The 24722-nt window shown below is 35.2% G+C and overlaps 4 protein-coding genes across 4 annotated transcripts in view; 1 reads left to right on the top strand and 3 right to left on the bottom strand.

Moving 5' to 3' along the window:
- LOC126754776 (sialin) overlaps positions 1-24722 on the top strand; it is a 441635-nt gene that overhangs the window by 100632 nt on the left and 316281 nt on the right. The gene's annotated exons all lie outside the window — the stretch shown is intronic.
- LOC126754784 (23 kDa integral membrane protein-like) lies at positions 480-3088 on the bottom strand. Its single transcript, XM_050466900.1, has 5 exons — positions 2922-3088; positions 1438-1629; positions 1147-1308; positions 861-1064; positions 480-782 (listed from the first exon to the last, which is right to left on the bottom strand). The coding sequence occupies exons 1-5, from the start codon at positions 2979-2981 to the stop codon at positions 711-713; spliced, it is 690 nt and encodes a 229-aa protein (XP_050322857.1). The 5' UTR covers positions 2982-3088; the 3' UTR covers positions 480-710.
- LOC126754786 (23 kDa integral membrane protein-like) lies at positions 4600-8627 on the bottom strand. Its single transcript, XM_050466903.1, has 4 exons — positions 8559-8627; positions 5277-5468; positions 5034-5198; positions 4600-4957 (listed from the first exon to the last, which is right to left on the bottom strand). Exons 1-4 carry the CDS (start codon positions 8616-8618, stop codon positions 4685-4687), a joined length of 690 nt encoding a protein of 229 aa, XP_050322860.1. The 5' UTR covers positions 8619-8627; the 3' UTR covers positions 4600-4684.
- Positions 10448-15941, bottom strand: LOC126754788 (CD63 antigen). The gene is made up of 4 exons (XM_050466905.1): positions 15721-15941; positions 11301-11492; positions 11056-11220; positions 10448-10978 (listed from the first exon to the last, which is right to left on the bottom strand). The coding sequence occupies exons 1-4, from the start codon at positions 15778-15780 to the stop codon at positions 10709-10711; spliced, it is 687 nt and encodes a 228-aa protein (XP_050322862.1). The 5' UTR covers positions 15781-15941; the 3' UTR covers positions 10448-10708.

The following is a 24722-nucleotide window of genomic DNA, read 5'->3' as shown; positions in this document are numbered from 1 at the left end:
TAAGTACTGGTAAATCTAGGCTTGCCTCCACTACTTCTACCAATCTTGCTCTAATTAAATAATTAGCATAAAAATTCAAACTCCACTATATATTTAATTTTATACTTCAAAGAAATATTATTCTCATTCACTTTAAGGAAAGAGTGATTTAATGACATTATTAAAATAGAAAAAGAATAATATCGAATAATTTTAATACATCGAATTCCAAACAAGTGTATATGGAGAACAAGGACCCATGTCATCCCCTTAGTTTTAATTTCAAACATATATTTACAAATTTGTTAATAATTTTGTTACATTAACTATGGATTACATCATATATTATTTACATTATTTACCAGAAAGCCCTACCAATTTGTGCTATTAAAGTATCTTTTACAACTGGCAACAACTTTACAGCAGAACTGTTTTTTTTACAGTGCTGCCCTAATTTGTCTTTGTGGAATCTAAATAAAGTGTCAAAAATACTCAAAGAGTTTAGTTTCGGCGCTGCTTCCGTTTCCACACCAAATTGTTAAGTTTTATTTAATCGTTTTGAATTCAAATCATTTTATAACATACATCGATTTCGTAAACTTTTTATAAAAGTTAAATAGTTATTTCTTATATATAAAATATTTGCTACTAATATTGGTGACAAGCAAACTATAATCGTTGGAATGCTAAAACTTGTAAACACATCATTTCACATGACCTCCATTTTGAAATCAGTAGTTTGCTCTCCTTATGTTGTTGCGCACTTGATTCGCTAAGCAGCAGGCGAAAATAAATGCAACTAACTGAAAATACGTAATATAAATTTACGGTTTAAGTTAAGTAAGTAAATTAATAGCGTAAAGTGCTTTTAAACGACTCACTTCAATAGCTGCTACACCGAGGCCAGCATAACGCACAATATTTATGCTTTTATCCCAAAATGAATGGAAAGCTTCTTCGCAACCAGGTTTCTTCAAAGCATCTAACACACTACAAGATACGGCGTTTGTGCCACAACAGGAATTTGGGATCGACTCGAGATTTAAGGTGTAATCAGTTGAGCCATTCACGCCACAACAATTAAACTAAGTGAAATAAATATTATTAATATATGTACATTGCTAATGTAGTTGTGGTTAAGCGCTAACCGATTAGTGAGAAACTTACCGTCAATTGTAAAGCGTCCATTACTTTCTGATCTGTTTTGTGCTGCTTCCAAATTGTTTCCACAATTTGATCTACATAATTGAGGAACTTGGCACGTTGTGTCCAAACAAGTATCACCAGAGCAATCTGAACCAGCAAGAGGACGAGCATAATGACGGAGTACTACAAGATGAAGATGTGCGAATTGTTGTGTAAGTAATAATATTAATTTAAATTAATATATTAGTAGATACATATATACATATTTGTTCATGTATATGTACATATGCACATAATTACTAAGTGACCTACCGTCATTGTGCAACATGTGTCCTCGCGTATTGCGCCACAGCAACCCAAAAACGAAATTATGAATATCACACATCCCAGTATAAGAATTGCTATGGGAACGCTGTTAGCTTCAAACGTTTGCGCAAAGCTACCCACTTGCTGTATGTGTGACACTAATATAGAGCCGAAGACAATTAGCAATATACCGCATACCTGTAGAGATGTACATATATTATTAACTATTATAAATACAAAATCATATTGTTTTTGTAAATGTTAATTGAGTAAAGGAGTAAATTTAGTTTGAACGAAATTCGATTTGCACGACACTTAAAGGTTTATATCCACTTGCAAGGCAGAAAACACGCGTTTCTTGTGAATTTTTTTAAATATATTAAAATATAATACATATATACATAAAATATTCTCTAATATGTTTATGTACATTTTAAATATGCAAATTCAAAAGAAAATAGTTTGAACATCATACGTGGATATAACCTCGCAAGGCATAAATAACCTTCCAAAATTTTAGATTTATTTTATTGAGAAAAACTAACGCAATTTCTTTCAATGAGAAATGTATCAAACAACAGTAACAATATCTACCAGATCATGACATAAGTATTATTTCTCAATTATTTTATGGTGAAAGCGTAGACGCTGTCGTTATTTGCTACAAGTAGAAGAAAAATTGCAGCAATACAGGGTGGTCAAAGCAAAATTTTAAGTTCTATTATGAGTTTATTGATAGCGCTATCACGAAGAAGTGCAAATGGATTTATATGTCACTTCTATACAAGAATATTATTTATATTAGCAACAACAAGTTAAAAGTAAACGTATTTACTTATACTCAACACATGAGTAGCTAATTTTTATATCATAACTTCGGTGCAATTAACGTTTTTTCGTTTTATACCTGTATAAACAAAACACAAAAAAAATCCAAAAAGCCTCAACTCCGAAAAAAAATAGTTTCAATTAATTTTTGTGTAAATTTGTCGGCATTTATGATAAGATAGAAGCGTTTTACTATCGATAAAGCGAATCAGCTTTATTTCATGTAGATAAAAGGCTTCTGCTTTGTGATATTGTTTGCCAAAGACACATGTTTGAAAGCTTGTGCTTAAGTGTGAAACTTAAATATTAATTATTCTCTTCCTTTTATCGTTTCGTTTTCGTGTAATCACCTAATACAAAAAATAAATTAACTTACTAAATGGGCTGCAACTAATTTGCAAGCTGTGTTCGCGCACCGTGACTCAATATTTGAGAACTGCAAATTAAATTTCAATGACTAACCCGTTGTCTAGCTATCTAAACCGTTATTGAGTGCTCGTCTGATGCAAAAAAATGCTATTATCAGTACCTTGTGATATCAGTTCTCACAACTTGGCTTTTTTCATTTAAAATTCCGTCTAAAATTAACCGACGAAATTCCACTCATATTTCACTTGTTTATATTACTCATTTTGAGGTTATATTTTCTTGTCTTTACTTACTACGAAGAGTATGTTGAATATGAAAAGTATATATTTAACTAAAACACCACCGCAATCCATATTTTCGTGTAATTAACTTTTTTTCCTTCCTCCTCTTTATCTCCTTTATTTGTTTTTAACGGTAATGCGTTATTGCTATGCACGTTTTCCAGCAGACCTCACCCGTATTACTGCCATTCGCTATCTAATAGTATATTTTATATAGTGCACAATTTTTCCAGGCCACAAGGCCTTATCGCTATAAGCCCATTAAGGCTTCTTCCAGTGGAAAGGTTGTTGTACAAAAATGTGTAGTATATTTTTGGGAGATAAAAACAGTTGAATATGAAGTGCGCAGTGGTATTCGGAAATTCGTTACTTCTCATTGGATTTTAAGCTTCGTAGTACTCGATAATTTTGAGCTTAAGAGCACTATAATCAACCAGGCTTCTTTACCAAGTTTTCTCAATATATGTATACATATAGTCCACAAGAGTCTCCTTTAACTTATTATTTTATCTTTTCTATGAAAAATTGGATCCTAAACTTAATTTCAGAATTATAAGAAAATCGGAAATTATAAGAAATCGGAGAAAAATTATTCGACATTAGTGAAGAGGTCGAATTTAGTTGAAAACGGTCGTGTAGGTCCCGAGATATGGATTATGGCGCATTTATTTGCAGATTTATAGCACTCTTACTTTATTTTTATTGTTGTTTAGGATTCAAAGTAATGGCATTTACTGAAAAAGACGCAACAGGACAGTGGCTTGTCATCGAATGTTCGGAATTTTGGAAAAATAGTAATAAACAAGCTACGCCATCGCTTGGCGAAAATAGTTATAGACCCAATATTTTGAGATTTCATCGGTTTTATATAGGTTAGGTTTGGTTATATGGCCTGACTGCCACGCCATACCGGGATCTGCTGGTCCTTAGTAATGCCAGATGGAGGTACAGTTTAATTTAAGCGCAAGTTTTCGTCATACAGGTTGTCAAGACTTTTGCGAACCTTAAGAGCGATGTGATATCTAATTTTGATACTTTATCTTGTCTCTTGGACTAGGAAGCTCCTAGATATTAAAGCTGAGTTCTAGATAATTCTAGACAGAAGCTTAGGAGGTGTTCCAGCGTCTCTCCCGTTCCTACTTCCTTGCACTTCTCGTATCGTCGTTACTAATGACCATCCGACTCGCATGTGATGCCAGTAAGTTGTAACCAGTCATTAGAACTGCAATCGTCCAGCAGTTCTTTCGAAACCATGTGAGTAAAAAGTTGTTTTCCTTCGGGATTCTTACATATTGTTTTGGCGATTCTGCCATTCCGTCTCGGCTAGATCCATGTGTCAGCCCTTTCGGAAATTTCATTGTACATTGTTTTTTTTTTGTGACATCCGTATTTCCTGTTCTGGTTCGGTAAAAATACGAATGGTACTTTGGCAACCTCATCAGCTATTTCGTTGCTCCGAACTCCTTTGTGACCTTGAACCCAGTACCATCCCATCTACTGCCTCGCTGCTTCTAAGGACATTCTCTGACGTAGTGCGAAGTGACATTATTGCCTTAATTGCCCTCTGGCTATAGACATATACATACATATATATATCTCAGCCGATTTGTGTATAATTTATTTAACTAATTATAAATATATTAATAGCATATGTATTATAAATAAAACTTTATTTCCAAAAAACCTAAAATATTCTGCGCTTAAAACAAATTTCTATTTTACAAACAACGAAACATTTAAAATAAATAATTAACTATTGATGTAGAGCCAATTCTCTAAGCCATATTTCTACGTTCCGCTTTTCGTACGCATCCCGCCAAACCACAACCTGATATCAATGCCAAGAATTCTATAGCAACCACCACAATGCCACCAATTCGCACATAACCTAAATTATCGGACCAGAAGTTATAAAACACCGATTCGCAACCCGGTTTGGTATCATAAATGACCGCTGGACACGGAGCATCCGTCTCCACAAAACCACAGCAAGACGGTGGCACGGTGCTGGTGTAATCGGTGTAATTATTGTAGCCACAGCAGCTGAACTACATTTCATAGGGAGAAAGCATAAAAAGATGATTAAAAAATTTTACATTTTTCCCGAACATATTCGCGACTTACTGTAATCTGTAGTATGTTCATAGGGTTGTCAGCATCATCATTTCTATTCTCAAACGCATTATGAACAATGTTATTCATAGAGTTGAGGAAATCTGTCTTCTCCACAAAAGACCAAACGACAAGTGCAATCTGCAGACACATCAGTATGAACATGAAAAGCGAGTACTGCAGAAGTTGGAAGACAAAATATTGTTATTTATTACCGGAGTATGTAAAAATAAAAAAAAATGTTTTCAAACTTACCAATAGGATACACCAATTGATCTCCCTAAGTGCGCCGCAGCAGCCGAAGAAGGACACAATAAATATGACACCACCCAGTACTATAACAATAATGGGTACGACATTGGTATAATCCATATTACTGTCCGATTTTAGATCACCCATGCCATCCAGAACAAGACTGCCGAGTATGATCAGTAGGATGCCAACTATCTAAAAAATTATTTTTAAAAAAATATACATACATATATAGTTCAAATAAGAAAGTCTCTAATGTTTTAGAAATCGAAATCTGATAGAAATATTCAATATAAGAAAGAGACAAAAAATTCAGTAAAATATAAAAAACTTTAGCTGTCTGATATAATTTCGGGATATTATCAAAACCTAGGGGTAATGTAGTAATTCATTTGTCTAAGGACTAAAATTACAAAACCAGAGACAAGCTCCAAGCTTGATCTGTGTTCCCGGCCATAGGAACATTTTCGGCGACGGAAAAGCAGACGAGCTGGCAAAGGCAGGAGCTTTCCTAAACGGATCCGAGGCAGAGTTGATACCAAGCCCGGATCGATCAGGAGAGAGCTCAATATACAATTTCAACAATTAGCAAATAACAGATGGAAGAATATAACAAAATGCAATATAACTAAACAGATATGGCCAATATATGACAAGAAAAGAACTAAAGTATCTGTAGATACTTTTCCTGGACCTATTTAATAAGTGGCAGTGGCCATTTGGAGAACATGCGTCCAAAATTGGTATGCCCTACAACAACATCTACCAAGGCTGCAAACTAGTAGGGAATAAGGTAACAATTTACCACTTTCTCTGTGAATATCCAGCCCTATCCCAGATCCGACACCGAACACTTGGAATTCATCCAGCGCCAAACCTTGAATGGATGTATACAAAAAGCATATTGGACATTAGTAGCTTCATCGAAGCCACAAAATGGTTTGAAAGAGAAGGTGAAACGTGATAGCAATAACATAGGTTTACGAATAGTGCACCAAAATGACACAGCTAGTGCTAATTGAGCCCGAAATACAACAGGGCTGCGTTCCTACCTACTTACCTACCTACCTAAAATTTCAAGATAAATCCAAAATTATGAAATCCAGTTAAGGCCAATCGAATATCTAGAGTAGGAGAGCTAAAAGAAACTACAGGGTAATTGTTGAAAATATGCAGTAAATAGCTACTGAGACCGCCAAAAGTGTCATCCGTCTGGCTATCAAACCAGTACAGGAAATACGCAAGTCGCTAAAAACAATATACAGTTATATTTCCGAATGGACGGACAGGTCGTTCAGGATGAGCTGAAATGGTTGAAGCAAATGTAGGATCGCCAAGATCATGTGTAAAAGGAAGGAAAACGGGAATGCTTTATACCCACACGATCTCGAAAAGACTGCGGACGACTATTGGTCTCGTGATAGATCACAACTTACTGGCATCACATGCGAGTCGGAAGGGCATTAGTAACGATTACACATGCTGGAAGTGCAGAGAAGTAGACACTAGCGAGACGTTAAAACATCACCTTTGCTACTGTCCGGTCTTATCTAGAACCCGTCTTAGAAATACAGGAGTTTCGCAGTTTAAGGAACTAGGTGAAGTAAATATCAATAATAGATATTAAATCGCTCTCAAGGTTCGCAAAAAGCGTTGACGTCCTGAATTAAACTGAACTCCATTTCTGGTATAACAAAGAACCAGTAGGGCTACGAATGGCGTGACAGCCAACAAATTTAACCTAACCTAACCTAGATTTAACTTGTGATTTATCATGAAGTGGTAATATTTTGCTATTATTAATAGATTTATAGCGCTAAAACCGCATTTTAGATGCTTACAACTGTTAGTTCGTTAATTAGTTCAAGTGAATTCCTTGATTATCGAACATTGATATTCATTTAAATAAATGAGTGTACTTAAAACGGAATGAATCATTCCGTTCCGAAGTCGTACCCAGCGCATACTACATACATACATGCATAGAATATGTATATGATATTTATGGCGAATATCTATTTCAATCAGGAAAAGTGTAAATGATGTGTCAAAAGTAATTACAGTCATCCATATTGTTATCGCAACTCCGAACAGAACTGATAACTCAAGGCGTCTATTTTAACACAAACAGAATTGGCTAATATACAAACAAACATACATACGTATAGCAAATATAAGCTATGTATATATTATACATACATATATATATACAATTTTGCAAGGCAAGGTATAGTGAAATTTGAAGACTGAGATTTCTAACTAGATTTTTTTTTTTTAATTTTTAGGCGTGAACTCAAAAGTTTTCAACTTGATTGGAATTTTTTCGACAGACATGTGTCTTGTTCACAAAGTATTATATAAGAAAAGACATAGGCGTAAAGTAAAAAAAAAATATATTATCTGTGCTGATTACCCTACGCTGACGCTTTTAAGGAGCATACCTACGGTAACCGCCTAAAAAAAGTGACGTTTGACTTTAATTATTGTGTTCTTTTTAAAAGTATAGAGCAGTAGTGCTCACGCCACATCTCGTTTGATTCCCAACAACATCAAGCGGCTCTAGGTTCTCTAAGATTCACTTTAAACTAACAGCATAACCGTCATTCATTCCCACTTAGCTGACGTTGGCTCGCATACCAAACATGACGTTGACATTCTAATGACATGACAGTCATTCTGATTATAATTATGACCAAGATCTTATGATCTGATTGCTCTTATATTACTTTAATAGCAGAAGACTCCTCTCCATCTATCGTTTAGATATCAAGAACTCACAAAGGACTTAAGCTGATGTTTCGTCTAAATTCAGTTATTTGTTAACAACTCTGGAGCCTAAGTGTTCTGAGAGAAAAAAACTGTCCAAGCTCCACTGCATAAACTCAAAATGTACTTCTGATCTTCAAACACGTTTTCTTTTATATTTTAAGAATTTAACTGTCATCAGCACTATGAGAATTTTTTTTAATTTTCAAACGTCATTAGCCCTCTTAATAACATGTTTAGCACCATACTTATAAAAAAAGAAACAAAAAAGTAAGCACATGCAAGTAAAAGGCAATATAACTAGTCCTTATCAAGAACCTCTAACGATCTACACGAAGCGCAGTAATCCAAAAAGCAGTCCGTAGCCCTTTCGTTCTCAACATTATCTGTTTCCAAAATATTTTATTTCACACATCTTGCAATTGAAGCGCATTACTTCAGCAGGACTTTTTTTTAATGATTTCCAAATATTTTCACATCACATATACATATGTAACTACAAGAATATAATCAGCTTACCACTGCGAGCAGGTTAAAAAAATATAGTAGCCATTTTACAAGAAATTCGCACCAACCCATTTTTCTATATTTTTTGTTTTTAATCGATTATTTTATTTTGTATCTTAATGTATGTAATTTATTATTAATTAATTTATTATTAATTAATTTATTATTATTTAATTTATTATTATTATAAATTTTATTATAAATTTATATTGTACAACTTTTCGCAATTTAAAGAAATGTTTAATTAGTTTGCTTTCGAAAATCAATTTCGTTTGTTCGCGTAACTTTCGTTCGAATGACTGAACTCTAGGCCGAATATTTGCTTTTTAACAAAACTAATTATAATATTTTTTTTTGTTGTGGCTCCAAGCATATATAAAATATCGAAAAATCACTCCTTACTTATCTTTGATTATTTTTTTGTGCATTAATCGACTAGATAAATATGACACAGGGGTATCTATCATACCACGTAACCATGTAAAAATGTGTATAAATATGTATACTATATACTCATACAATTTTTGCAATTCAAATATTATGCAGGGCTCAAAGTATTTTGGCCTATCGATAATAAATGAGGAACACAGTAAAACCTTGATTATGACCACTACATATTATACATAATTTTAATAGCAAGTTTTTTGCTTTTTGGTATTAAAGGGTATCCTAAAATTAATGAAAGATTGAATTTAAATACAGGGAGTCCCAAAATTAACGCAAGATTTAAATTTGCCGCTATTTATGTGGTCGGAATAATCTTTTAACTTCGTCAGCTGTGAAGAGATTTGGAAATTGCGGAAAATTTAAATCTTGCGTTAATATTGGGACACCCGTTACATTACTGTTCGGCACAGCTTAGACGAATTCGTACTTGCCCACAACAAACGCAAGATCATGTTGGCTGAGAAAGATTCTATATAATGTTTTAATTCCTTGACAAGTACACACTACTTAGATCGAAAAGTGAAAAAATCAAGAAAAATCAGCGTGGAGCTTTGGATAAAAAACAAAAAAAATAACAATTTTTACATATTTCGATAATTTAGATATTTAAATGTTTTCCTCTAAACAGATTTATCAAAACACAAATCATTTTTTAATAATTGTCGTGACAACTCAGTCGATTTAATTGAAATTATCTAAATATTATCTCGAGAAAAAAATCGAGAAGATAAAAAAATATAATGAAATAATCGGCCTTTATTTGTGAGTAGCCACCGTTGTTTAAAAAAGGTTTCGAGGTTCCCTACTTTTTTTAAAGAAAAAACCAGAAATTTTAAATTTAATGGGGAATATTTATTAACAGTCGAAAGATCATTCTTTGGCAAAAAGTCTAAAGTTGTTATATCACACGATCTTAGTGGCCAATCGACCGGACCAAAACGTGAAATTTAAGTTCAAGAAACAGTGCTTGGAAATCGTCGTCTTGGGATCAGAAAGATCACAACATCTCTTATAGACATTATTAATGGTATCGTGCATTTTTGAATTTAGCTTTGTTAAGCTTGTATTGGCTCAGGAGGCTATTTTGAAGGCGATAACAAAGATTCTGATTAAAATAAATGAAAGTTTATTTTTTGTCAGTCCGAGTCATAATTGATCAGATGTAATAAGACCAATTTTTCATGACAGCTGAGCCCAAACGCCTGTCCGCTGAATGATTTTTTCCAGATGAGAGTCGTACAATTTTGATAAAGCGCTCGAAAATACCAGAATCGGTTGGATTAACCATTATATATTGGTCCTAATTTGCGACTAAAGCTTCCTCAATCATATGAAACAATTTCGAGGTCAGCGTGGAGCACATGGTTCAAGTCGGTATGATCCTACAGGTACATAATTTTCGGCGATTTAGACTCATTTTCAATAAGTAAAGCGATGAAGAACACAATTCTAACTTTAATTTTTTTAATTATATGTATTCATAATAAATAAAATGCATCAACAAATATTAAAAATATTTATAATAATTGATTAACAATATAAAATAACTAACTAAGTTTACTTAACCTATGCAATGCCTTCTACATTCTTTAATACATACATACACGATTCACAATTATTATTTGTACTTCAAATAAAATGAATTCAATGTATATTTCTGTACTTTATTTACAAAACCGCATGCTCGACACACACTCTCATTCTATTTGGTCCACTTATTGTCTGCGCGATCTGCGCATGCTGCTCGCCAGACAACAAGCTATTGTGAATACCGCCAATTCAATGGCCGCAACAGCAATGCCCGCGAAACGAATAATATTCGTATTTGTCTGCCAGAATCCAACGAATTCAGCAGTACAGCCCGGCTTAGTCTGGTATACATCTGCGGTGCACACCGTAGCGTCGAGCGAGCCACAGCATGAAACTGGCACATCCTTGCCGGCACTTATATAATCGTTATAACTAGTTTTGCCGCAGCACTTGAACTATTTTTGAAGAGAAGAATTAAACGATTAGAAACTTCTTTTAGTAAAAAGTAAGAATTATAGTATAGCATGCTTACGCTAAGCTGTAACGCGTCCATTGGGAAACCTTTAGCGGAATCATTCTCATTCCATGCTGTGCTAACCAGATCTGTCATAGTTTTCAAGAACTCGTCACGCTTTATAAATACCCAAACCACTAAAACCACTTGCAGAACGAACAGAATGAACATGAAGACGGCGTACTGTGGGAGACAGAAAAGGGTTAATAATTTTGACATCTATCTAAGATTATATTGTATGTCTATATAATATTATAACCTACCGTAGTCATTAAACAAGAATTCTCGCGTATCGCTCCGCAGCAGCCAACGAATGATATCACAAATATTATACAACCCAGTATAATTATTAGGATGGGCAGTGTATCAACGTTAATAGCCTCATCGAATGACGAGATATCGCCAAGATTGCCCACCATAAATGAGCCGAGGACGATGATGAGTACGCCACATACCTATGAATAAAGAAATAATGAAGCACATAAGAATATAGTATGAACATTTATATGATATCAATTAGTTTGTATCTTAAATCTTTCTAATCTTTGTTATTGTGGGAGCTGCACTCCTATTTATAGGTTATATTTAACTAAGAGTTACGTAGGCTATTTTTTATATTTCGGCACTTGGCAATCCTAGTGTTGCAATATGGTGACTGACAACTCAAAACTATTTGACATACGAGCGTTGTGTATGTTGTTTACAGTAACTTGAAATATTCATCTTGGTCAAAATATGGAATTGAGTCACGAACATTATTTTTTACAACTTTTTGCGTGGACTAACTCATCAAGAGTTCATCGATGAACTGAAATAAATTTTTAGCGATGAAGCTTCATCAAAGACCAGTTTTTAGCCATGGTCTGTTGAATTCAATCGAGGTGGCAGATCACTCCAAGAGAAATTTCGTGGAGGTCGTCCAAAACCAGTCGTTGCTTCGAAAACTATTGATGCTGTGCACAGTGTCCAATCGTCATGTGACTTATCGTGATAAAGAGACAACTACAGGAATTAATAGGACCAGCATAGATTCAATATTGCATCCACATTTGAGTGTAAAAAATATTTGTACAATTTGACGATCGCACAAAAAAGAGGCACGTGCCGCTTGGTCGTGAGAAGTGTTAACAAAATGCGAAATTCTTGAAACAACTGGACTTATCTCAACATTATCACTAGAATAACGCGAACCAGTTAAATCTGTGTGGTACATAGTCATTTGTATGCCAGCTGTCTCCCAAGAAATCAGGTTAACCAACCGACGACGGATCACACCACTCCACGATGAGCGTGGTCTCGAAGATCGAAAATCGACTGAAACAACTGCAATTTTAAACACTCGAAACATCGATTTGATGAGTCATCCTCCGTATAGTCCTGACTTGGCATCGAAATACTTATTTTTATTTCCGTTCGTAAAAAATAAACTAAGATGTCAAGGTTTTTCGTCATCTGAAGAAGCGCTTGATACGTTCAAAAAGTATGTTTTGGAGATACCTCAATCAGAGTGGCAACAGTGCTACGAAAATTGGTGTGCAAAAGTATATAGATCTTAATGGAGAATATTTTAAAAACAATAAAGCGATTTTCGATGAATAAAATTTTTTTTGTTCTCTATACCATATAGTAGTCTTTGCAAATTAATGTTTGTTCGTACATATATATAATGATTAGTAGACAGATGACCATTGTCAAAAATATGTATATATTGCACATATGTCAGTGTAAATAAATATATTTTTGTCAGTCCGGGTCAAATTTGATCGGATTTTTTTTTTGTGAGTTCTTTGAAATTTAAATCATCTAGGTCCGAACCCCTGACCGACCGAGGCCAAAGTACTTTCCTGTACAAAAATACCAGTAAATTTAGTCATGACTTACTCTCGTGCTTCAAGGTCATTAAAACTTAGATTTAACCTATTATAAAGGGGATTTTCGCGGCACTAGCACAAGAGAGATATGTACATACATACATACATACAAAATGAATTGCCGCATGTAAATTACACGCTTAAATTACGCAGTTACCAACGCCATTTTGTACAACTTACATATGTTCATATTTCTATAATACCCTGCATCTACTTACAAATCAGTTTCCATATCTAATCTCTGCCAACACTATTTATTTTAGTGTACATATGTCAAACATTTCCTGCTCGCAAAAACATTTGAATTTTATCGAATCGGCAGCAGAGGTGTTCACCGATATTCTGAGTGGTCTGGGCTGAGTGGGCTATTATTAACTCCATGCCAATTATAATAGACACTTAAATGCCGACAAATGAGTGTAAAAGATATAGGGAAATTGTACGAAAAATGTTGATGGATATTATTGCAGTTCGATATAGTTATACTGCAGAGAGTATCGTTCTTCAAACATCTGTTAGATTTTAACGTATGACAAACTTTTTACGACGGAAACTTAGTCGGATGTTTGCAATCGCCTACGGAATACTATAGATACTACTTTTTAAGTTTAGTTGGTAGTTTGGAGCGAATCCCGGTTCCGCAAAGCAGTAATGCTGCTTCAAATTATTAATTGTTCTTCAACTGAAATTACAGGATGAAATGAGCTTTGCAGACAAATTATGTTCTTCTTCTAAGTTAGGTAGCCTATTTTGGCACACAGTACTGATAACCACATCTTCTATATTTCAAGTTTTTCCAACAGTGCCATGTGTTCACGCAAGTGCGGAAAGTTCTCTGAGCACCATTCACCTGTGAGTGGCCAGAAACTATTCTTTTACATATGGCTCAAGTGGCTCACGACTTCCGGTATAAGACCAAGTATCCTAACATCAGTTTGAAGGCGAGTCAAAGTGAGAAGGCGAAATATCCTATCCCTCCCCAGGGTTGTACGCTGGTTTTGGGACCCGCCACATAAAAAAACACCCTTAATGAAAAGTAGAAAACAGCCTCGAATGAGTACTAACTTATAGAGATTCCTAAATAATTGAATAATGTTATAAAAGCTATAGTAAACTCATTAAAACTTGGAGAGTGATAAATCGAACAAACAACTATTATTATATATTTTTTAAGAACAAATAAATATAGAATATCAACAGTTATAACATGCTTTCTTGTATTGGTTTCAAATGGACAGTTTTGCTGTTATTTTCACAAGTAAATTTTTGTCAGGAGAATATCTCCAATATAGGAAGCAGAAAAAAAAGAAATGTTTTACGGTTTTTATTCCATAAATGCTAAAACTAAAGTCAGTTGGCTGAAAATGTGCTTAGTCTTTTAGAGTTTATGGTCCTGATACTGTAACACTCACGCGCAATAATACCACACTCTAGAAGCCAAATTGTCAAAGCTCATGAGCCGTAGTTCTGTACGGAAATCATCTTAAGCAACAAAATCGAGGTATTTCTGAAGCGGTTGGTTATGGATGAAGAAAAATAGATCACTGGCAACAGCCTTAACTGAAAACTATCACAGTCAAATACATGTGAGCTGACGTAAATGGTGAGCAAGCCAGGATTTACGGTTAGGGGGGTTTTGCTATATTTTTAATGGTGTCAATGGTAGAGAATCCTCTACATTGGGTAGCTTCTCTACGGCCAAACTCTTGATTCAGATCTGTACTGTCAACAATTGGACCGTCTGAAGACCGTCAGAAGCAATCGTACAGAAGCGGCTGCGGTGGATAGAAGAGGAATTGTATTCGATTAGGACAACGACAGGACAGACCCATCGATAGTGCCTCTTCAAAAGCTTTAAAAGTTTGGTTGGGGGGGGATTTACTTTCCACTGATTTTGCTAGTGAAAAGTTTGCCTCTAGAGAATCTTATGAAAATCAACTTTCCAGTTCTACACTTTATGGAAAAATAATAGAGAGAGGAAATAGAGTTTTTTTACTAATAATTTATCTTGATTGAAAAAGAGTATTTTCTCACAATAAACACTTCTTAAAGTAAATAATGAATAAAGTATGTACATTGTTAATTGCAAAACTAAAATTTGTGCCCAGTTTCAGGCAAGAAAATAATCTATGACTGTTGATAACATCTCAGTAATGAGTAAACACTTCGATAGCTGCTTTGCTCTCATATGACTTTGAGACGTTATGCGTAATGAGAAGTAATTATTTTTATTTCTTTTAATTATTATATAATTTATTTTTAATTTAATATTTGAAAATTATTTTTCAACTTCGATTCAAAGTCAGATTTTTAGGGAATTATTTTTTGAATTTATTTTTTTGAGTTACTTTCCAAGGATTGAGGAATTAGAGACCACATTTATTATGACAAAAAACAAAAAAACAACATGTTTTATTTTACACTGAGGCATTTTTAAAATCCTTTTCACGTTGGACAATGTAATAATAAAGTTCAAGTTCAGAAATGTTACACGGTATGCATATTTTTACTTAAGTTAATTACACTGTAATTATATGGGGGAGCAAAAATGGCTCCAGAATCGCGCGTATTAAAGTCATTAAGTTAAAAACACTTTCATGTCATGTTTTCCCACCTACAAATACGAAAATACACGGACACTTGCACAAAGCAAATAAATACTTGTAAATGTAAAAAATTAACAAATTCCTAACGGAAATAATTTCAGGTAATAAACTGAACACGTTGACTTAATATTTGTAAATTTTTTACACAACTGCATTTTTAAATAATTTTTTTTTGTTGTTTTTTCTATTACACATTCTCAACTCACCAAAAATACTATATTGGCGATATAGATTAAATATTTAACAATCGATGCAAAGAAATTCATTTTGGAATGCCTCTTTTACTAGTCTCGTTGTTCACTTAAAATATTATAAAATTATTTATTTTTTAATTTTTCGTTTAACACTTGTGTATCGCGTTTCTTCCTTGCAACGTCGCTGCAAATGTTCTAAACGCGTCGAGTTCTCTTGTCGAATTAATCACACCAGAGCGGTTGTTGTGTTCTTTTAAATGTCACTTGCTCCAGCTCCAGCGTGGGTACTCTACATTAGGTATGCACAGACTGGTTACATATAGGCCAAAACTGTCAGACGGGCTAACTGCTGATAAGTCTTTTGCGCTCTCGTATTGGTAATAAACGAGAGATATTGTAATTATCTTGAAAGTACTACATAGCTACATACATACATATGTATGTATATTTTATCAGTAATTTATGGACCAAGTATTATGCTTGTATCAGTATGACAAATAATTTGTTGCCTTCGTTGTATGTTTTTATCAAGAAAATATATGAAAGGAAAACTAAGATTGCTCATAATGAGATCGTAATGAAACGAAATACGCTCCACAGAATAAATGTGAAAAAAATGTAATGATATTACATCAAGGTATATATTTTCCCATAGTGCCTAGATGGAACATATGTTGGGAACATTATATTAAGATAACCACCGAAAATAGGCGAAATTGAATCATACACCTAATCTTAATTTTGACGACTTCCTTCCTTTCCGTCTCATTACGTATAACAATTTGTGGCTTGTTTCCGGAAATGGATGACATCTATTCATATGTAAATTCCCTTAGTATCATTACTTTTTTTACTTTTTATTCATAAAAACTGATAAGACAAAACGTGATAAAAAGAAAGTGGAAGAATCTAAATAATACTTATAATAAATTTCATATCAGTTCTGTTGTTGTTGTAGCGGTTATCTAACATTGGTTGTCATCGAAGTCATCTAACGGTAGGCCCAAGAAACGGGGTCGGAGGGCTTCGCTGGACATGCAAAAAAGTGTTTAGAGACATGAAGGGCACGCTGGTCATAGTATATACTATATGTCGAGGTCGTTTCTGGATAAGTTGGAGTTTAACATGCTACAATATCCAAAACGAAGTTGCGCATGTGTAGAGTGACTCTCTTGGCAATTACGCCATTCACAGAGACAAAGTCGGTGGGGGTGCGTGTCTAAAGTTAGTTGCGTTCAAAATCTAGTCGACATACTAATCTATGTCGTCGACGTTATCAAGGAAAGGCCTTTTAATGTTCCTAGGAGGCGGCCCCGCATCAAGCAGACAGCTGCAAGGATGGTTTCTGCGAAAACATCTCAGCAGAAACTGTTTGCAAAGAAACTCATTATGTTCCTTAACCGGAAACATGCGGGCCTTGCTGTGCAAATGTTCAACAGGAGAGATCAAGAAACATCCTGTAATAGTCCCGTGTGCAGTATTTTGACACGTCTGAAGCTTCTTCGTCTGCGTTTCACCTTTGTCTTGTATGTTGCCAGCAACAGTTTTTTGTCTTTTTTCCATGAGCTGCAGCCTAGCGACTTCATGATTTTATTGCGCGGCTCTGGACTTTGACAGTTATCGCGGTCGTATGAGGAATGAAGGAGCACACGCTGCCGAATGTAAGATCTAAAATTGTAAGGTTATTGACAGTCGGAATTTTAACGTCATAAACAGTGATGTTAAAATCCAGTCTGTACTCCTTCGTTCAGTTCGTAAATATGGTCTCTGTGGATTTATTTGGGGAAAGTGTTCAGTGCCTTGCAGAGAAGAATAAAAAAGAAGAAGCACATCCAATCGATTCCATTAACCAACGTCAATATCATGCAGTCATCAGCGGACGAGGTGATGGAAATTCTCTCTGGTAGTTGAGGGAGTTTCGAACTATAGAGGTTAAACAGTTACGGAGAGAGAACACCGTTCTGCGGAATCCGCTGTTTAATCTTCTTAATTTAAAGTTTGGAAAACGAAGCAGTACGGGTGGTTGCCAGCTCGCTCGTGGTCCACTTTTTCAGCGCTGGAGGTAGCGTGGATTGCTCTCTGTCCTCAAGAAGCGTTGTATGATTAACTGTGTCAAAAGCTTTTGACTATTCCAACGCTACGAGGATTGTCCTCTCACAGGGTGGCTTTTGATTTAAGGTTAAAGACCTTGGTATTGTAGCTTACTCCTTTCGAGCCTAGATCTTTTAGCATCAACATTTTTATTACACCTGGGCCTATGGACTTGGATGATTTAGCCTTGTTGATGACACTCCAAACTTCCTTCTGTTCAATAGAACGCTTACATTTTCGCTTTTTATTCCCTGAACAGGGTATTCAAAATTTTTTTCCAGAATAAACTGTCGACTTCCTATCAATGATGAAAATTGTTTTCAAAACAATTTTTTTAAGTAAGGTCTTTCTCAAAATATTACTCCGAAACCGGTACTGTGTCATTATTCCTCTCTCTTTTTTGTAAGATTTTCATTTATCGCTATTATTAAAAATCACTTCTTGCGAGTACCAAATGGAGTTAATTTTAATTTAATATTATCAATATAAACTTTTGTTATCAGTCCCAATATATTTTGTTTATTTATGATAACCAAAAAACCCAATTGCAAGCGGTTACAAGGCACTTGAAATCTTAAAAGTCTTCCATTGAAATAACTAATTTGCCTTATCTATTTCTAATATGTTATTCAAGCTCTATTGCTATAGCCTCCGATAAGTAGTTATATAATTTCACATAATATTTTGGGAGAGGTCGCAATATCTTTATTATGAGCAATAAAAAGTTGCCGTATGTGTAGTTGTAGTAATAATTAATGGTAAATTTAGGATACCGGAAGAGATTCTGAAGTAAGATTAGTTAAAGCAATTAGCTTATTTTGAAATATATGCACTCGCCAGGTAATTTAGTTTCTTACCAATTTTCATATAAACCACTGAAAGGACGATTATGAAGTCAATTTTAAATATTTCTTCCGGTTAGATGTTGATGTAGTTTCTTCCATAAAAATCATACTTTTTTAAGTTCTACTATATGTTCGCGCAAAGTTCCTCCGCCTTAAATTAGCATATCGTGAACAAACTTTCAATTTTTTCTCTTTTCAATTATAACTCTTCACAATAATTAGCGTGAAAGCGAGGCTAAACAAATCTACAGTGACGCCGGTGTCGTAAGTGGATGATACCTAAAAAAAAATGTATAAGGTTCTATCGAGCGTATTGTGTGAAAGATTAAAGTCCACCGTCAACAAACTGATTGGACCTTATCAGTATGGCTTCAGGCCTGGAAAATCAACAACTGACCAGATATGCACCATGCGTCAAATCTTGTAAAAGACCCGTGAAAAGAGGCAGACCAGTATGCCAGTATGGCGCCCATTGACTTAGCCAGTATGGCACCGATTGACATCCAGGAAGGAAAACTCGCGCGAATATATAACTAATTAGAGACTTCTAACGCAGCAAAAAGAGAGGAGAAAATCAAAATTATTCCAATGTAGCAGCGATGGTGGCCAACTTCGTCCAAAGGACGGTGGTCTCACAGATTGATTCCGTGGATAGATAGACAACATGAGGATTGGATTTCCACCGTCCATGGATGCTTTAGAAGCTACCTATACAAATATCGTCATGACTTCAGTCCATATTGTCCGACGTGTACAGATTGTATAGAAGACTCCGAACACGTACTCTATCATTGCCCTCGGTTTTCATATATGAGGGAAAAGCTGAAAACCACACTTGGAGGTAGTCTCACGGTTGAACATTTGACTGCACTTATGTGCGGAAAGATTGAGACATTTACAACAGATTGTTCAGTGGCTAGGTTTAGCGGATTAAAGTATCCCACTTTCGATGCTTCCTCCTACTCTAAGTCACAAAAAAAAACAACAAACCGTGAAAAGAGGATCGACAAACTTCCCCCCTTCGTCCATTTTTAAAGCTGCTTTCGACAGCACGAAAAGGAGGATTTATGCCGCTATGTCTGAATCTGGTATCCTCGCAAAACTAATGGGTCTGGTAGTGAACGTGGGCAAAAAGAAATATCTCCTGTCATCAAAAAAAAAACAGTCATCGCACGTCTAGGCTCCCACATCACTGTTCACAGTAATAACTTTGAAGTTCTAGATAATTTCGTCTATATTGAAACCAGTTTTAACACCAACAACAATGTCAATCTCGAAATCCAACTCAGAATAACTTTTGCTACTTTGGACTGAGCAGGCAATTGAGAAGTAAAGTCCTCTCTCAACGGACAAAGACCAAACTCTATAAGTCACTCTTAATCCCCTCCTCCTACATATGTACATGTGACAGAGGCATGGACGATACCAACATCTGATGAGTCGGCGTAACGAGTTTTCTAGAGAAAGGTTCTGCAGAAGATTTATGGTCCTCTGCGCATAGACAAAGGCGAATACCGCATTCGATGGCACGATGTACAAGTTATACGGCGACATTGACATAGTTCAGCGGATTAAGAGACAGCGACTACGCAGGCTAGGTCATGTCGTCCGAATGGATGAAAACACTCCAGCCCTGAGAGTATTTGAAGCAGTACCCGCGGGGGTAGGCGATTTTCTTTTTGTTCTACACCAAATGCGCCCCTTAACGACCTTCACAGAGCCAAGGAGTTGTAATGATAAAGTTCGATTGTACCAAAAATGTGTTTAAATGTACTTAAACTAGTTCGGCAAGGTTCCATATACTTGAGTATTTACTTTTACAGGTTATATTATCACACTGCTCTTTTTTGCCAGCGTGTTCCCATGCATTAGTTGACGCAAGTATCGGTACATTGTATTTTTAACTCAATGTTTATGAAGTAAACGAGAAAGGTGTGTTAATGCCTGTACTATCAAGAGGTTGTTGTCGCAGAAAAGTAAACGATAATGCAGTGATAATGAAGTGTTATGACTCACTCTATATACTATATGCATATGTACTCGATATACTTGTAGCATATGTATGTATGTACTCATATATCGTGTGGTACTAGTGCGCACGATCGTTTGCGATCACTGGCTTTGTTGTTGAATTAGAAATGTGTTGTTGTCTCCAGCTTTAAAAAGAAGAATGACAAATTCAGTACAGAAGTCCTTAGGGGCAAAAAATCCCCCTTTGGAATACCCAATATGATCTTTATACTTTACATACTAGGGTGGGTAATTTTTAAGCAGCTTTATTTTTTCATCTAAAAAACAGGCTAAAAACTTACACGAGGGTAAAAAATGAGATGTTAAAAGTCAATCTCTCAACATTAGTATTAGGCGTTGACAATAGTTAAGTTTTCAAAAAAAAATTCATACATTTGGATATTCAAAATAGTTCACGGTATAAAGAAAATATGTCTGGGCATTTTTATAGAGCGTCAATCCCCGGCAAGGATGATTTTTCAATTATTTTTTTTTTACAATAAATATTGGAAATAGTGTAAGGGTATGGAATGTTCGGTTCGGCCGGAACTTAGCCCTTCCTAACTTGTTTTTTTTTTATTTATTGCAAGTTTTTAGCCTGTTTTTGGTTGAAAAAAAGTGAAAGAAAGTTACCTGAAAATTGCACACCCTAATATACATACACACATCAATTGTGTTCAAGTACCATATACCTGTATACCATATATGCGAGTGGTTCAATATAACTTACGTGTTTATTGGCGGTTCAATGGACACCGTATGAAAAGTTGTGACGCATTCTCCGGTTGCAAAGTTATGAATTATAAATCTACACATATCGAATATGTATTATGAAGAGCAAATATGTACATATGTATGAGTAAGCGCGTATATGCTACTAAGTTTCTATAATTAACAGCGCGATGAGATTGGACGTGATTCATAAATGTTGCACCTTTATTTTGTTTGAGAACTGCTCCGTATATTTTACTAGAGCGGGTCGATTTATAGGCAGCCAAAGAAACGAAAAAATCGCGTATGTTCTACCGATAAATTCTGGAGCTGAAGTGTTTTCATCCATTCGGACGACATGACTTAGCCAGTGTTACCGCTGTCTCTTAAATCGCTGAACTATGTTAATATCGTCGTATATCTCGTACAGCCATTAACTGGCATATTCGCTGTTGCCAACGCGCAAAGGATCATAACTCTTCCGCAGAACCTTTCTCTCGAAAACTTCTACTGCACAATATAGTAGGATATGTCGCTTCATCTGAATTTGGTATACCCGCAAAACTAATACGGCTGCGTAAACTGATGATGAGAAATACCAAAATCTCCGTCAGGATCAAAAAGGACCTCTCTGAGCCCTTCAATACCAAAGGAAGTTTCAAACAAGGCGATTACCTATCGTGTGACTAAACTACTTCTGGAAAAAAAATTCAAGCTGCAAAGCTTAATAGAGGTACAATCTTCTACAAGAGTGTTCAACTGCTGGTGGACGCCAATAACAACGACATCATTGGCTTCAACAATCGCGCCATTAGTTCTGCTTTCTCCAGACGAAATATCTCCTGTCATCAAAAAAACAGTCGTCGCACTCTCGACTTCGCTCCTACGTCACTGTTGACTGTCATAACTTCGAAGTCGTAGATAATTTCGTCTATCTTGGAACCAGTATTAACACCAACAACAACGTTAGCCTCGAAATCCAATGCAGAATAACTCTTGCCAACAGGTGTTACTTCGGATTGAGTAGGCAACTGAGAAGTAAAGTCCTTTCTCGACAAACAAAAACCAAATTCTACAAGTCACTCATCCCCTTGTCCTGTTATATGTATGTCGAAGTTTTTTTGAGATTCTAAAAATTAGTTCGCAGTTTGAGATATTCCAATAAAATTTACTATTGAACATTTGTCGGAATCGGCGAGATCGAAAATATATATAAACTAACTCCCTTACAGTTTTGGATTCGTAGTCTCTGAAGCAAAGCTGTTCAGTATGATCAGTAGAACATTCCTCGCATAGGCGATTTTATAGTAAAATATCGATCCGCTCTAATGTGTATGTATGGCGAAATAATCAATTTTTGCTTAGCGATAAAATTTATTGATGAATTTCTAAGAAAAGTTATTTATTTTTTGTACTAAGTTGGAAAGGTATTTGTATTGTTTTATTATTTCCTTATCAAATTTAACAGTTTGTCTAATTTATTTCACTATTTTGGGAAAATTCAAGTGCCAAATTGATTTAGCCGAATTTAGTTATCAATTGATAATGATTAATTTTACAGTTTTTGACAGTTTCTGCACTCGGCCATTGCGACGCCATTTCCGGCGACCCCTCGGAAAAAAGATCCGCTGACTCCTTTCAAGATCATCTAAAGTGAAAATGCGTGTTTTAGTTAAAACCGTAACTTAGAACTTGTACGAAGAGAAAAAACTGAAAGTTGGATTTTTGCCATACATTTTCCATACAAGTCTCTAAGAATTGTATGCCAAGAACTTTGTAAAATTTCATGAAGATCGGTAGAGTAGTCCACGAGAAGTCTTGCCAACCGACTTCAAAAACACAGTTTCGAGAAAAACACGCACAAGAATGGAGCGCATAGGTTCTCAAGGCTGTATCTTCGAAATTATTACTCGGATTAACTTGAAAATTTAAGACATTATTTTAGCGGTGTTTAATAAGACAATAAAAAAATCGATTTTCTTAAATCCATGAACCCATGTTACACCATAAGTGTAAAAAAAGCGCAAGTGAAATTTATGAAGGCTATTGATCGTTTTTCTCAAACGTCTACAGCTGATGCAGAGAAGTGCTTTGAACCAATTCACCCCTAAAAATTGCTTTCGAATGCATTCGAAGAAATCCTCTTAGAAAACTGAAAATTTTGTCAAGGAAAATGAATATCTCGATCAGATCATTATAAAGGCTTATTGGAGATGATCTCTATTAATCAGTGGACGAATCAATTTAGGGCTTGTGGGAAAGCATAAGGTGACTATTTCGAATAAAATTTTGAACATCATTTAACTTTATTGAAAAATGTTGTTTAATTTATAAAAGGCTTGAATTTGTTACAAAACTTATGGCAGGACGAAGTATAAACAAATATACGAATTTTTAGGGTAATGGAGCATTGTAATAGGCGGCATAAATAACCATTTCCGCTGCCTCGAAATTACACTCTACTTGCCAATACTTATAGAGTCCATATTTTAATGAAAATCCCTAGACACGCTCTGAATTTCATCTACATATCTCACAGATTGAACAAAATTTTCGGTAAATTCAATCATAGGTACTGTGGTCTATATATTCGGCATCTGAAGTCTTGAAAAGTTATGTTGCGATTTCGACGATTTTCAGTTGAGAGGCCAACACTATTTGCAGAAAGTTTTGCCGATATTTTCATTGGTGCCTGAATTAAATATTATAGAGTGAAAGGAACAAATGAAATTTAAACTTTTATTTTATGGAGAGTTGCAGCCATTAAGGTAGCAGTAGATTTACTGCTCCGGAGTACAGCCTCCTTTAGAGAAGTGACCAGCCACTCAGATAGCAGAGCGGCGATATTAGGCTTGAACTTATTTACAGTGCGTTCAGGGCTGGACTCGCTCTTAACATCATCGAATGCCATTGTGATAAGACCGGTTAGGGTGCCAGGCCACAGAGGAATCGCAGGAAACTGTAAAACTGATGAGCTAAAAATGTAAATATATCTTCGATCATGACCTAACAAGTATTTCTAAGAAGGTCGTGCGAATATTTCAAGTCGATCGGTCCACACGTTTCGAAGAAATTTTTTTCACTGAATCTAATTTTTTTTTTCAAGTAGATATAACCTCTTAAGCAGGAATATATACATACATCCATAAACATATATGATGTCGTGGCTTCATCTATTCATCCAAATAAAACAGAAAAATGCTTGAATCGTGCCTAAATGTATGCTACAATATTTTTACTTTTGTGTGTAGTGTACAGCTACGATTAACGCAGATTTTCTATGGCACATGCCATTCTATTGTCGCAAAAGTTACAAGCCTAATAGAAAAAAAAAAATAAATCAAAACAATTATATTT

This window comes from Bactrocera neohumeralis, chromosome 4 (assembly GCF_024586455.1).
Source record: "Bactrocera neohumeralis isolate Rockhampton chromosome 4, APGP_CSIRO_Bneo_wtdbg2-racon-allhic-juicebox.fasta_v2, whole genome shotgun sequence".
In the NCBI taxonomy this organism is placed as follows: domain Eukaryota; kingdom Metazoa; phylum Arthropoda; class Insecta; order Diptera; family Tephritidae; genus Bactrocera; species Bactrocera neohumeralis.
This window is presented reverse-complemented; position numbering and strand designations above follow the sequence as displayed.